General features: G+C 36.1%; 1 protein-coding gene across 1 annotated transcript in view; it reads right to left on the bottom strand.

Annotated features, from left to right (window-relative positions):
* Positions 1 to 13,597, bottom strand: part of LOC106872293 (uncharacterized) — a 54,219-nt gene that overhangs the window by 6,385 nt on the left and 34,237 nt on the right. The window contains exons 3-5 of the mRNA XM_052972441.1: positions 7,390 to 7,413; positions 2,950 to 3,137; positions 1,263 to 1,555 (exon numbers count right to left, since the gene is read on the bottom strand). Of these exons, the coding sequence (XP_052828401.1) occupies positions 1,263 to 1,555; positions 2,950 to 3,137; positions 7,390 to 7,413 (505 nt within the window). The remainder of the gene's footprint in view (positions 1 to 1,262; positions 1,556 to 2,949; positions 3,138 to 7,389; positions 7,414 to 13,597) is intronic.

Below are 13,597 nucleotides of genomic sequence, written 5' to 3'. Positions count from 1 at the left end.
GGTTGAGCACTCCACAGACACGTGTACCCTTAACGTAGTTCTCGGGGATATTCAGCGTGACACAGAGTGGGACAAGGCTGGCCCTTTGAATTACAGGCACAACAGAAACAAGAAGTAAGAGTGAGAGAAAGTTGTGGTGAAAGAGTACAGCAGGGTTCGCCACCATCTCCTGCCGGAGCCTCGTGGAGCTTTAGGTGTTTTCGCTCAATAAACACTCACAACACCCGGTCTGGGTATCGAAACCGCGATCCTATGACCGCGAGTCCACTGCCCTAACCGCTGGGCCATTGCGCCTCCCGGAGTAATTTGAACTCAAAACGTAAAGAGTCAGAAGAACTACTGCACTGCTCAAATCTATTAACTTACAATGTTATGATCACAAATATATTTACTTCTCATTGATGTGATATACGATCAATAAAGTATTTCGTTCATTGAATTATATCATACTTTGTTATCTCTATCTTCATTAATTATTTAAACAATTTTTAGTTTCGCCTCTTTTTTTTTTTCTTTTTTCGTTTTTCATGAATAAGTACCAACGTACCTCGACTTACGTCTTATTTCAAAGAAACTAATGGAGCAAATAAACCTCAACATCTGTCTATCTGACTTTACGTCAGTCTCAGGGGAAATATTTGGTAGCAATTCTCATTTAAGAATTCCATATAACCCCTCATAAATTTTTGTGATTTTGTGTTCCACTCAGCTGCACTGTGGGCAAGTATTATCAACAGCAGCCCTTAGCCTATAAATCATGTTGTTGGTTTTGGTCAGCCACAGGTGATTTGGGATCTGTGACAAACCAGAAAAGTATCTGGCAAAATATCAGCCTTTTCACATTGTGCATCATGCTGGATCTCCCTAAGAAGTATATTGAGGGTACACATGTCTGTGAAGTGCAGGCATGAGCAAGCTGTTCCATTAATTGGATCAACTGGAACCCTTGTTGTCGTAACTGACACAGTGTCAGTAGATATTATATATATATATATACACACACACACACATTCAAAGTAAAGTGCAAAAGTCTTCAGCCACATTAAACTATTGTAAATGTCTACTAATTGTCAACTTATAAGTGGATGTTTCACATTGCGTTTTTTACAGATGAGACATTGGTCCTGTCGGAGTTATTTCCATACCCAATCATATTTTGTAGTAAGGGTTCTGAGTGAGAGGGGAAGATGTGAGATGACCACCAAAAATGGCCGTGCAAAAGTTTTCAGCCACCTCAATAACAATAATAAAATCTTACTTACGTGCAAAGAATTTTATTAAAATAGAGACCATGTCCACAAGCTTTTAATTTTGGACATGTGCAGCGACAAGTCTTCTTGTTCCAGGTCTTTGGATGTGTACATCTGGTATTTAAAGATGGTTTGCAACGACAGGAGCAATCTGCAGAACTGTAAATATGTATTTTGTCATCACAATCATCTTCTGTCACTTTGCAAACTTGTTCACAATCTGTATGTGTTTCAAGATCAATACCAACTACTCTGTCCAAAGTCAGGCTTGGAGCTCCATAATAGTCGTAATTTAACCGCACAACCTAAAGGATGGAGATTGAAGAAGTTTAGGAAACATAAATGGAGATGGAAAGTAAACAAAAACCGAAAATAGCTAGGTGATGATAAAACACTATACAAACATTTTTGTATTTTATTTTAGCAAACGTTAATTGTTAGTTTGATGAACTTATGGCTGTGTGGTTATGAAGTTTGCCTCCTAACCACATGGTTTTTTTGAGGTCTAGTCCCAGCTATAGTCTATGTAGAAGGGAGTCATTTGAAAAAAAAAAAAATCATATGCATATACACCATTATATTCCTTTTAGTTACATATTAGGATAATTATATATTATCATATATGATACTCTAGACACAGGTGTGGTTAAAAAGTTTACTTCTCAACCACATGGTTTTGGGTTCAGACCTACAGAATGGTAACTGGGACAAGTGTTTTCTGCTATATAACCCCAGGAGTAACAAAGCTGAAAGGAGCCCGATGTATATATGTATTTGTGCATCCTTGTCTTGACATCACATAAGTGTTGTAAAAGAGTGTCACTGTCATATAAGCAGTGTCATTTCATTTTCAATATTCTGCAAAAATATGTCTAGCAAAGATGAAATACTGCCTCACTTGGAAACAGGTGAGGGTTGGTAACAGGAAGGACATCCAGCCATAGAAAATTTACTCAACAAATTCTGTCTGACCCATGCGAGCATAGAGAAGTGGACATTAAGACAATGATAACGAATTTTATATTACTCTATCAGACTTCCGAAGTGAGAGTTGCTTATTCTTTTAGGATTTAAGCTGGCTATATCTGGCCCTAATATTCTACTTATTTTAGTTTAAGTCAGCCAGATTTGGCCTTTCACAAATACCCTACAATATCATTCTAAAAATGAAAAAAATCACAACAAAATTTTGAAGTTACAATATAAGGCATAATTGGTTCAAGACAATGTAGATAAATAAGCATTACATGTGATGTGCGAAGGCATGTAGCTCAGTAGTTAGAGCATCAGACTCACATTCATGAGGTCGTGAGTTCGATTCCCAGGCTAGGCTGTGTGTTGTGTTCTTGAGTAAAACACTTTATTTCACATTGCTCCAGTTCACTCAGCTGTAGAAACGAGTTGCTTCATCATTGGTACCAAGTTGTATTGGCCTTTGCCTTTCCCTTGGATAACATCAGTGGTATGAAGAGGGGAGGCTGGCATACATGGGCAATCACTGATCTTCCATAAACAACCTTGCCAGGACTTGTGCCTCAGAGGGTAACTTTCTAGGTGCAATCCCATGGTCATTAATACCACCCCACTTTTTTCTTTTTTTTTTACATGCGACAGAGTAATTTGAATGCTAAAAGATTAATATAATATCTTCTAGGCGAATGAAATTACAACAGAAGAGAGAGAAGAGAAGAGAACTTACTTGTACTTTTTTAAAAACTTTTCCTTTAGTAGTGGGAACACAGGCAAGTGACTCGTGTTCAGCACAACCTCCGCATCTTTTTACTCGGGTACATTTTGGCCAATAATACTTGTTGTATTCTGTTGGTTGAGGAATCTCTATTGTAGTCAACCGGGGTGAGCAATAATCAGCATTGACAATTTCACTTGCTACAAGAAAAAGACATAAAAAATATATATTTAGAAATAAGTTTACATTGTATTACTGTTATTGTTACTACGTTGTTTCCCACCGCTATGCTGCCGTAAAAATATTTGTTAATTGTGCACGTACCTTCATAAATTGTTCAAAGTGAAAGTATCTTTTTGAAGTTTGTGTTGCATTGGCTATATGTTAATACACACACACACACACACACACACACACACACACACACACACACACACACACACACACACACACACACACACACACACACACACACACACACACACACACACACACACACACTGTACTATTACTATTGTCATTACCTTTGTTATTATTGCTATTATTATTAAGGTAGTGAGCTGGCAGAATCATTAGAATGTGGGATGAAATGCTTAGCAGTATTTCACCTATCACTACATTCTGAGTTCAAATTCCACCGAGGTTGACATTGCCTTTCATCCTTTCATGGTCAATAAATTAACCAGTGAAACACTGGAGTTGATGTAATCAACTAGTCCTCTCTCCCTATATTTCAGGCCTTGTACCTTTAGCAGAAATGATTACTACTATTATTATTACAAACTGCTTAGTGGCATTTCATCTGTCTTAATGTCCTGTGTTCTCATTCAAATACTCTGGTCGATGTAATTGGCTTCTGTGCCCAAAATTCAAAACCATTATTATTATTATTATTATTATTATTATTATTATTATTACCTCCAGCTTAGCGAAGGCGGAGGTATTGTTTTCAGTTGTGTTTGTTTATCCGTGGACAAGATATCTCAAGAACCGCTATATGGATTTGAATAAAACTTTCAGGGATGTTTGGCCTCATGACTGGCACAAACTGGTTAGATTTTGGGATTGATCCAGTACTGAACAAGGATTCTGAATTATTTTTCCCGTTTTTTTTACTTAACTTTTTTGAGTAGTTGGGTTCATTATTAGTATTCTCATTTGTGAGAGCAGTCGAGTATATTTCAGATATTCTCATTTTAAAAATCACCTCCAGCTAATCATTGAGAGGACATTGGTGTTGTCTTGGCAGCGGTTTGCACTCTCTGAGTGCTCTCATTATTATTATTTCAATAAACTGGCAGAATCATTAGCACATTGTACAAAATGTCAAGTAGTATCTCTGATTATTTTTTTGCTTTTTGTTTTTCTATATTCTGCAGAAGTCAGCTTTGCTTTTTATCCTTCCTGAGCTGATAAAGTACCAGAGATCTGGAGTCAGAGTACCAGTCAAGATCTGGAGTCAATGTACCCACTTCCCACAAAGTCACCGGCTTTCTGCCAAAATTAGAAACAATTTAATGCTCAGTCACATTTCGTCCCTCTTAATTTTCAGAATTTTAATACTGCCAAAGTCAACTTTGCCTTTTGTCCTTTTGGGGTTGATGTAATCGACTTGTCCTTTTCATGAACTTGCTGGCCTTGTGCCAAAATTTGAAATTTTTATTATCATTATCATTATTATTAAGGTGGTAAGCTTACAGATTTGTTAGCACAGCAAACAAGATGCTTAGCAGTAATTTTCCATTTTTATGTTGAGTTCAAATACCATCAAGGTTAAATCAGGCTTTCATTATTTTTCAGGGTCAATAAAATAAGTTTTAGTTAAGTACTGGGGTCAATGTAATTGACTAGCTCATCCCCAAAAAATTTCTGGCCTATAGTAGAAAGGATTATTATTATCATCATCATCATCATTATTATTATTATTATTATTATTATTAAGGTGGCAAGCTGGACGAAATGCTTAGCGGTATTTTGCCATTTGTATTATTGTTAAGGTGGTGAGCTGGACAAAATACTTAGTGGCATATCACCATTCACTTTGTTCTGAGTCCAAACTCCACCAAGGTTGACTTTATCCTTCATCCTTTTGGGGTTGATAAAATGTCAATGTAATCGACTCATCCCCATCACCAAAATTACTGCCCTTGTGGCGAAATTTGAAACCATTATTATTATTGTTATTATTAAGTAGGTGAACTGGTAGACATGTTAGAGCATCAGAAAAATGGTTTTTGGTATGCTCCGACACTTTACATTCTATGTTCAAAACCTGCTGAAGTCAACTTTAGGTAAAAAAAAAAAATTGTGGTTTTTAAAACCCTGTCCACTAAGTTTCTAATTTTGATATCTTTAAATGGTTTTCTGTGATATATTGAGGTGTAGAGCAAGACAAATATGTAACTTCTTATACATGCATGTCTACAGGTACTTGCATAATAGATGAGGAAGCAATAGTTCATATCCAAGCAGCTGTAAGCAATATCAACACAAAGACAGTTAATTAGTTTAGTTCTAATTAAGACATCATGTTGATGTGCTGTTAACTGATCACGTGACAACAGTGCTGTGGAGCCTCTACAGGGTCACTTGATTTGTTAGAAGCTATAGCTAAATATTCCTCATTCTTAAATAAGAAAAGGATACATTAGGCAATATATATATATATATATATATATATATATATATGAATAATAACAATAAATGGAGCAAAACGCATTTACTCAAAATGCATCACTTTAATTTGGTATCTCTACCTATAAAACGGGTATGATATTCTGTTTTTGTTGTGTGATTTTTGCTACCCATGGTAACTATTAACATATTTACATTGTCAAGGTTTTTTTTTAAACTGAGATAATATTAATATATATAATGGTACATATTAGTTATCGAAGCCACAGTAAAATAGGTGAAAAAAAAAAATTCTCATAATTGGTATGGTGCTACTGAAGTTAGGCAATGGGTAAGGGCATCTTCATGCTGATAATTTTCTTTTTTTAACTATCGTCATGACCTGTCAATTTATGCCAGTATCATTTCTGTTACTCTGCAGCGAAGCGCCCACGACCCCGGTACATACGGGTAGGTGTAGAGCAGCTGCAAGGCACGCAAGAATCTGATATTGCTCTTGATGTTGCAAGAGGCAAGTTTATCTTTCACCCACTTTAATTCAGCAGTCTAGGACTTTAGCAGAATTCACTCTATGATAAGAATTGAGGTTACGCAACAAGAAATGACACAGAACGATATGTAGTTATCCGCTATCCTTGAACCAGATCTATAAGCCAAAGATTGTGGATTATTGAATATTTTTGCAGCGGTAACACGTGCGTTTTGGTGACCACCTCTACCACCACCGTCATTATCATCAATCAAAGAAACATTGAAAACGTTACCAACAACTTTCCTTATTGTGTATCTTCTCTGCAGATGTTTTATGATTCAGGCCGTTTTTAACTAAACTAAATAGTATTAAACCATCAATCTTTAGTTGTTTGGTTTGTTTAAGCTATCGTGGTAGAGACCATGAGGACACACCTCTTTCAATCAATCATCGCCAATCTGCTGACAACAGTAGAAAACTCAGCTTTGAAGATGCACCGACAATCTTTTTGATCTGCGGTGAAGGCAACAGCTTTAGTAGTGATTTTATAAACTAAGTACTATGTTATTTACATTACATTCTTTCAGCCAATAACGTTTTGTTTTCTGCTTAAACCATTATGATTTACACATAGATCTTGGGTCAAACTGAGACCACAGAAGTTTACTCAGAAACGTACAATAATTAATCTTAATCCTTTTATATGTTTTTCCTTCTATGATAATTCTAGTTATACCCAGGGTGGATTAAAAGGATATAAACTGATCTTTGTTCATAACTAATATACCTGTCCTTGTTAATTACTAATTCATTCATCTCTGATTCAGAGGAAAACAGCATGTTCAATTGTGAATCCTGTTACACTTATCAAGGATTGATTTAGGATAAAAAGAGTCAGATATCGTGCAAAAGTTCTGCTTGTTAATATTTTTCAGTTGCTTGTCTTTTTTATTATTTACTAATGTGTTATAAAATATTTTCCCAAACACGAAAAAATATCATAAAATGTGTTTAAAATATTTTTGAAAGTGTTATATAAGTTAGGAGGACAACTTTGGGGTCTCGGAGCGAAACCACTTGTTTCCCCAGTTGTTCTATTATTCATTTATCACTGATCCATGCAACACTTTCTCCTTTTTAAACTAAACACGCATGATAAACGAAGTCAGACGTACTTTTATTTTATCGACTTTAGATGGATCAATAGTAGGATTTGAACTCAGAATATTAAGGTGCGTAAACTAAATATCAATGTTCTAACGATTCTGAAAATTCACCATCGATGAAATATTGTAACAATTTCAAGTCTTAGAAATTGTTCTCAAAAATTGAATAAGAATACTTACTACTGGCATATTGGAAATCACCATCTGAAAAACAAGGAAAAAGAGAAAAGAAAAGCATGAATATTTAATCAAAATAATTGCACTTGTGAAATTAAAATCTAGTTTTGTAAAAAATCTAAAATTGTTCATTAATCATTATTGTAATGTGAGAAATGATAATGTAGTGAACTTACTTTTCAAACTAAACTGTCTGAACAGAGAGATAAATTGATAATGAAGTCTTGCCACAGTTAAGTGTAAGATAGAGGTTAAACAAATAAATATTTAAATATAGAAATCAATACAAAGAAAGCGAAAAGGTTATATTGGATTAATAATAACGATCAAAAATACTCTCTCAAGTCTCGACTGTTAAGAAAACCAAACTAAGCAGGTCGTCATCAGATTAAAAACATTTCGATCTTACTTTGATTGTTGATATCTTACAGAGCCCACTATGATATGCAGTAACCTATCGTAGTGGCATACGGTAAACTCTCAAATGCGAAAACTCTACATTTATGTTTGCATTGCAAATGTGAAGGGTTGTAAACATCACGACTTAAACTGTTATATTGGCAATACAAGTACTACCGATACAATACTCTCTCACTGGACCACGATGTGTTTGCAAGACGTAAGAGAAATATGCTCCATAACACAAAAACAAAAATTAATAAAAGGTTAGTTGAAAACCCATCTATGCTCTACAGATTAACTAAACAAAAGATTAAAGATCGAAGCAATATTCAGAACATAGTTCTAATGAATAAACACATAACCAATATACGCAGGTCGCTACTTTGAGATGTACGAGATGTTGAATAGTTCCTGTTCTTTGGGTAATAGGAAATACGGGAGGATCGGTTAATCATGATGTTACTCAACACATTCCCCTCTCAGATTCACACACTTATTGCAGCGGTCGGAAGGTTGGGCCTCCAATCAGGCCTTTCTCAATACCCTTAAAACCAGGAGCTTTTCAGCACCCTCTCGTATATATCACTAGATCCCAGTACCTATCGGGACACTGTAGTCAACACTGACATGTTAAAAAAAAAAAAAAAATTCTATCTCTACTTATTTTTTATCTTTTATTAGTTTCAGCCACTGGACTGCGGCCATGCTCGGACACTGCTTTTAGTGAAGCAAATCTCTTGACCCTAGTAATTATTTTATTTATTTATTTATTTTGCAAAGCCTGGCACTTACTCTGTTGCCCTCTTTTTGCAGAACCTCTAAGTTATGAGGACGTAAACATACATACATACATACATATATATATATATATGTGTGTATGTATGTATATGTACATATATATATATGTATGTATATGTGTGTGCGTGTGTATATATATATATATATATATATATATATATATATATATATATATATATATATATATATATATATATATATATATATATATATGCATGTGTATGTGTGTATATATATATATGTATAATACATATGTAACCCGCCCCCAGCACATAAACCCCACATACATACATGTATATATAACACCCCCATACACACACACGATGTGCTTCATTTAGTTTCCATACAGCAAATCTATTCTCAAGGCTTTGGTCGGCCCGAACACTATTTCAATGATTCCTTGCTAGGATTCAATGCCCGTCCCACGGTCTTTAGCGTTGGTAACAACGTACCATAGCATTACCCTACCATAAACGGATATGATAAAATAAACAGAGAGTGGAGGTGGGCGGTATATTATTGATTTTGTTTGTTTATTTATTCACATTTCGAAGTCTATTGTAATTATTGGTATTGTTGATGTTGTTATTGTCACTGTAGCGGTTGTACTAATTGTGGGAAACAAGTAGTTTATCATAATATTATGCTTAAATTTTAGTCGAACAAATCGAGCCCCATAATATTATGCTTAAATTTTAGTCGAACAAATCGAGCCCCATAATATTATGCTTAAATTTGGTTTGTTTTTTTTAAGTTTATATTTAGAAGTTTATAGAGACACAGGCATGGCTTTGTGGCAAAAATCTTGCTTGCCAACCACATGGTTCAGGGTTCAATCCCACTGCGTGGCACTTTGGGCAAGTGTCTTCTACAACAGCCTCGGACAATCAAAGCCTTGAGTGGATTAGTTAACCGGAAACTGAAAGGAGCCCGTTGTACATATCTCTCTTTCTCTTCCACCACCACTGTTGATGTGTTTACGTCCCCCGTAACTTAGCGGTTAGGCAAAAGAGACCGAGAAAATAAGGACTTGGCTTTAAAAAAAGTCCTCCTGGGGGTTGATTTCTTCGACTAAAACTCTTCAAGGTGATGCCCCAGCATGGCAGCAGTCAAATGACTGAAGCAAGTAAAAGATAGAAGAAAAGATATTAATAGGTTAAAATAATTTCTAATACACAAATGCATTCACTCAAACACTACATATACATACTTACGCATATATAAACATACGTATTTATATACACCCACATTTAAACGTACACATGCACATGCATACACACACATACAAGGACTCAAAAATAAGCATACAGTTTCTATTTTGGAGAGAGAGAGAGAGAAGGAAAAACCAGGCTGATTATTACAAACAACCTTACTGGGGACGTACTTATAACAAATTTAGAAAATACAAATATTTCAGGTTCTCAAATTGCAATTAAATACAAACTCCTGATTACTAAAACGTCTCCTTTTAGTAATTACACATTCTTGTATAGTTTCTACTCTCAAGTACACTTTGGCATGGAATTTCTTTATTGGCATCAATTTCTTGAAATACTTCTCTTTATGGGTTGAATCATGTCATCGACAGTGAGTGGTATTCTTGAAAATATTTTATTTTATAGCGTCCAAAACGAAATCGATTAGGATCTATTATATTGTGTAACAAAATTTTCATTAAAAAAAATTTTTGTATTTGGTTAATAAATGTTGTTTCCTATTTACTTCTATCTAGAAATCAAATGAAATGACTACTATCTCCTTCAAATTCTGCTTTTGTGACCTGGTCATCAATGTTTTGAAACTGACCTATTTTCCACTACATTTCGGACAGATTCAGCGCTGAGTTGCTGAAACAGAAATATCGTTATAGCAAATATTCTGCTCAATAGCACAGATTTGTGTCAGTTACTTGACCGTAACCACTTGAACATGTCCTTTAGTGGCTGACGATATGGCAATAGGGTGGAGGGAGCATCATAACCATGTGCTGAGAGTGATTCTTTGGGGTTTCAATAGATATAACAAGAGCAAAGTTTGAATGAAATATTTAGCCATTTTTCATACTTTCAAGGAGAACGCAAATAGAAAATAACAGTTGCTACCCAAGGACAAAAATCAAGCTACACAGCACGGTTAAGGTAATAACTATTCAACTGGTCATTACACTTCCTCAACTATCCATGGAATAATCGTTTTTTTCTTTTTTGTCAAGAAACTTACAAAACGTTACACATTATAATGGGGGTAGAAGTCCCATGTTGCTGAAAAAATTACTTGTATTATACATGGTTAGGCTCGAAAATGTATGGTACTAAACAAAAATGCTACTTCACAGCATTTTGGGCAAGTATCTTCTATTTTAGCGTCGTTGTTGACCAATTCCTTGTAAGTGGAACTTGAGAGGCGATATATGTGCAGAGAGAAGCCCATCGCGCGCGCGTGCATGATCCAATATGTTTATGAAATGAATAAACGAATGAAGAGATTGCTATCACATTTATTACCCGGTTGCGATCGTTTCAATAACAGATGGGTTAGATAAATCCTTTAACATGCTAGAATAAAATATAAACAATGATTACGCAATTTCATAAAAGAAGCATCTTTTCCAAGGCCATGGTGAGATGACAGAATCGGGATCCATTTAATAACGCATGAAATTACATGATCATTGTTTATATTGGTTCTAGCATGTTAAATGATTTATCTCTCCCATCTGTTATTGAAACGATAGTTGGGTTATAAATGCGATACCAATATCTTAATTCTTTCTTTCATTTTATGTTATACTCCTGCCGTTGATATAAATTTCCTATATTTTCAGTTAGTATGGAATACTTGGTTTTACTGGATCGTTTTCTTGCCATAGACTGTTAGCTAGGATTCGCATGATTACTGACTGAGACAATCAACTGATTTTCATCCTGCTCCTTTACTTACTGTGTGAGTGTGTATTGGGTTGGTCAAAAAGATCGTTCTTTTTCTTTAAAGGAAAATAATTCAAGATTTAAGCATAAAGCGATTTATTCAATCAATGATATAATTACCATTTAGTTTCAGTATCTTCTGCATTCATGTGAGCAGACCCATTATTCTCTGATAAAAGAATTTCCTGTCTTTATTGGTGAAAAACTCTTTCAGGTGAATTTATACATCCTCTTCAGAGTTGAAGGTCTGTCTATTCAATGAATTTTGAAGAGACCAAAACTGGTGGAAATCTGAAGGAACAAGGTCGGGCGAATATGGAAGGTGAAGCAAAACGTCCCAGCTCATCTGCAGTAACGTTTGCTGCATATGAAAAGAAAAGCGTGCATTGTCGTGCCGAAAGACAATACACATGCCACGTTCTGGAGGCATCTGGTGAATCGCTGCATTTAATTGGTCCAGCTGCTCAGAGTACACATTCGAACTGATGGCCCTATTTGCGGGAAGAAGCTCGTAAATCAATAAAATGAAAGCATAACCTTCTTTGGGCGAAGTCCTGCTTTGGAGGTTGTTTGTGGTAGGTTGCCGCATTTCGCCCCTCATCATTTGCGCTTCACATCATTATGTCTCCTCGTCTGTTACCATTCCCCTCATTAACAGATCGTTTTCTTCAGGCATCTTCAACGAATTGCAGATGGACATTCGTCGGGCCATGTCCTGCTCATTCAATTGATGTGGGAACCAAACATTGAGCTTGCTAATGTAACCAAGCTGATGCAGGTGTTTCCAACATTCGATTTGGATACTATTGGAAAACATACGATCATCTTGGTCGTTTAACGGGGGTTGGTGTCGACTAATTACTTCACTTTGTCGTTATTAATCTCATATGGCCAGCCAGAGCGTAGTGCTTCTTGAATAGAAGAATTTCCCAACCGAAATCTTAGAAACCTTTTCTGACATGTTCATTCTCTAACCCCGACACAACATTTGTCTTCTTGCAGGTTTCCGATGCTTTCTGTTTTTAAAATGTGAAAATGGCATGACGTGCCGATACTATTTGTTTTGGTTCTCCAAGCATACAAAATATAACCTGTCAAGTCGCAAGTTCGCGTCGAGCTACGTTAATGTATCTAACGAATACGCATGAGCAAAGGTAAAAAGCGAACGAACTTGTTGACCAACCATATCTATCCACACACACACACACACACACACACACACACACACACACACACACACACACACACACACACACACACACACACACACACACACACACACACACACACACACATCAATGTCGCATTGGCTTAATTGAAGCATTAAGCTAGACATCTTTCCCTTTTCCCCTTATCTGATATGTTACTTTGCGCAATAATTTCTACAAGAATCATACCAGTGATGATAAGTACCTGGGGTTCCTGCTTCTTAAAAACCTGTCTTAAAGTGTGGCTAGCCAGAAGTTCGTATCGAGAGCTGTGTAAGAAATACACCGAAATACCACCAAAACCAGTCTCTCTCTCTTTCTCTGTTGGGAAGCAAACTTCTTACCACACAGCTACACGCTGCGCACACGCACACACACACACAGACACGACAGGCTTCCACGTAGTTGCCGTCTATAAAAATTCCCTCACAATGCACTAGTCGACCTGGTTCTTTAGACGACATTTGACTAAGATACTGCTGAATGGCAGCGAACCCGGAACCACGTGGCTGTGCAAAGCAAGCTTCTTAACCACAAAGCCACAAATCAAAAGGATTGTCGTCTTTTGTTTTCATACAAAACTCAGTCACCAAATCAGGAATAAGTTTATTTAATCTCCTGCCGTTCTTTCACTTACCCTATCGCTATTCTTTTATGTTTCTTACTCATCATCATCCCCACTTTCTGTCTGTCTCTCTCTCTCTCTCTCTCAACAGTCTCTACCTTCCTCTCCCTTTCAGTTCTTTCTGGCTTTATTTTTCCTTTCTCTGAGATGCCTATCCGTCTATCCATATCTGTGACGTTAACAATATTTCAGCCAATCCTAAGCCGTACATACACGCACATATTCACAGTGACAAAGGTTATCACACACAC

The sequence above is a fragment of the Octopus bimaculoides genome, chromosome 13 (genome assembly GCF_001194135.2).
Source record: "Octopus bimaculoides isolate UCB-OBI-ISO-001 chromosome 13, ASM119413v2, whole genome shotgun sequence".
NCBI lineage: Eukaryota > Metazoa > Mollusca > Cephalopoda > Octopoda > Octopodidae > Octopus > Octopus bimaculoides.
The sequence above is the reverse complement of the archived record's forward strand: the minus strand, read 5'-3'. Positions and strand labels throughout refer to the sequence as shown.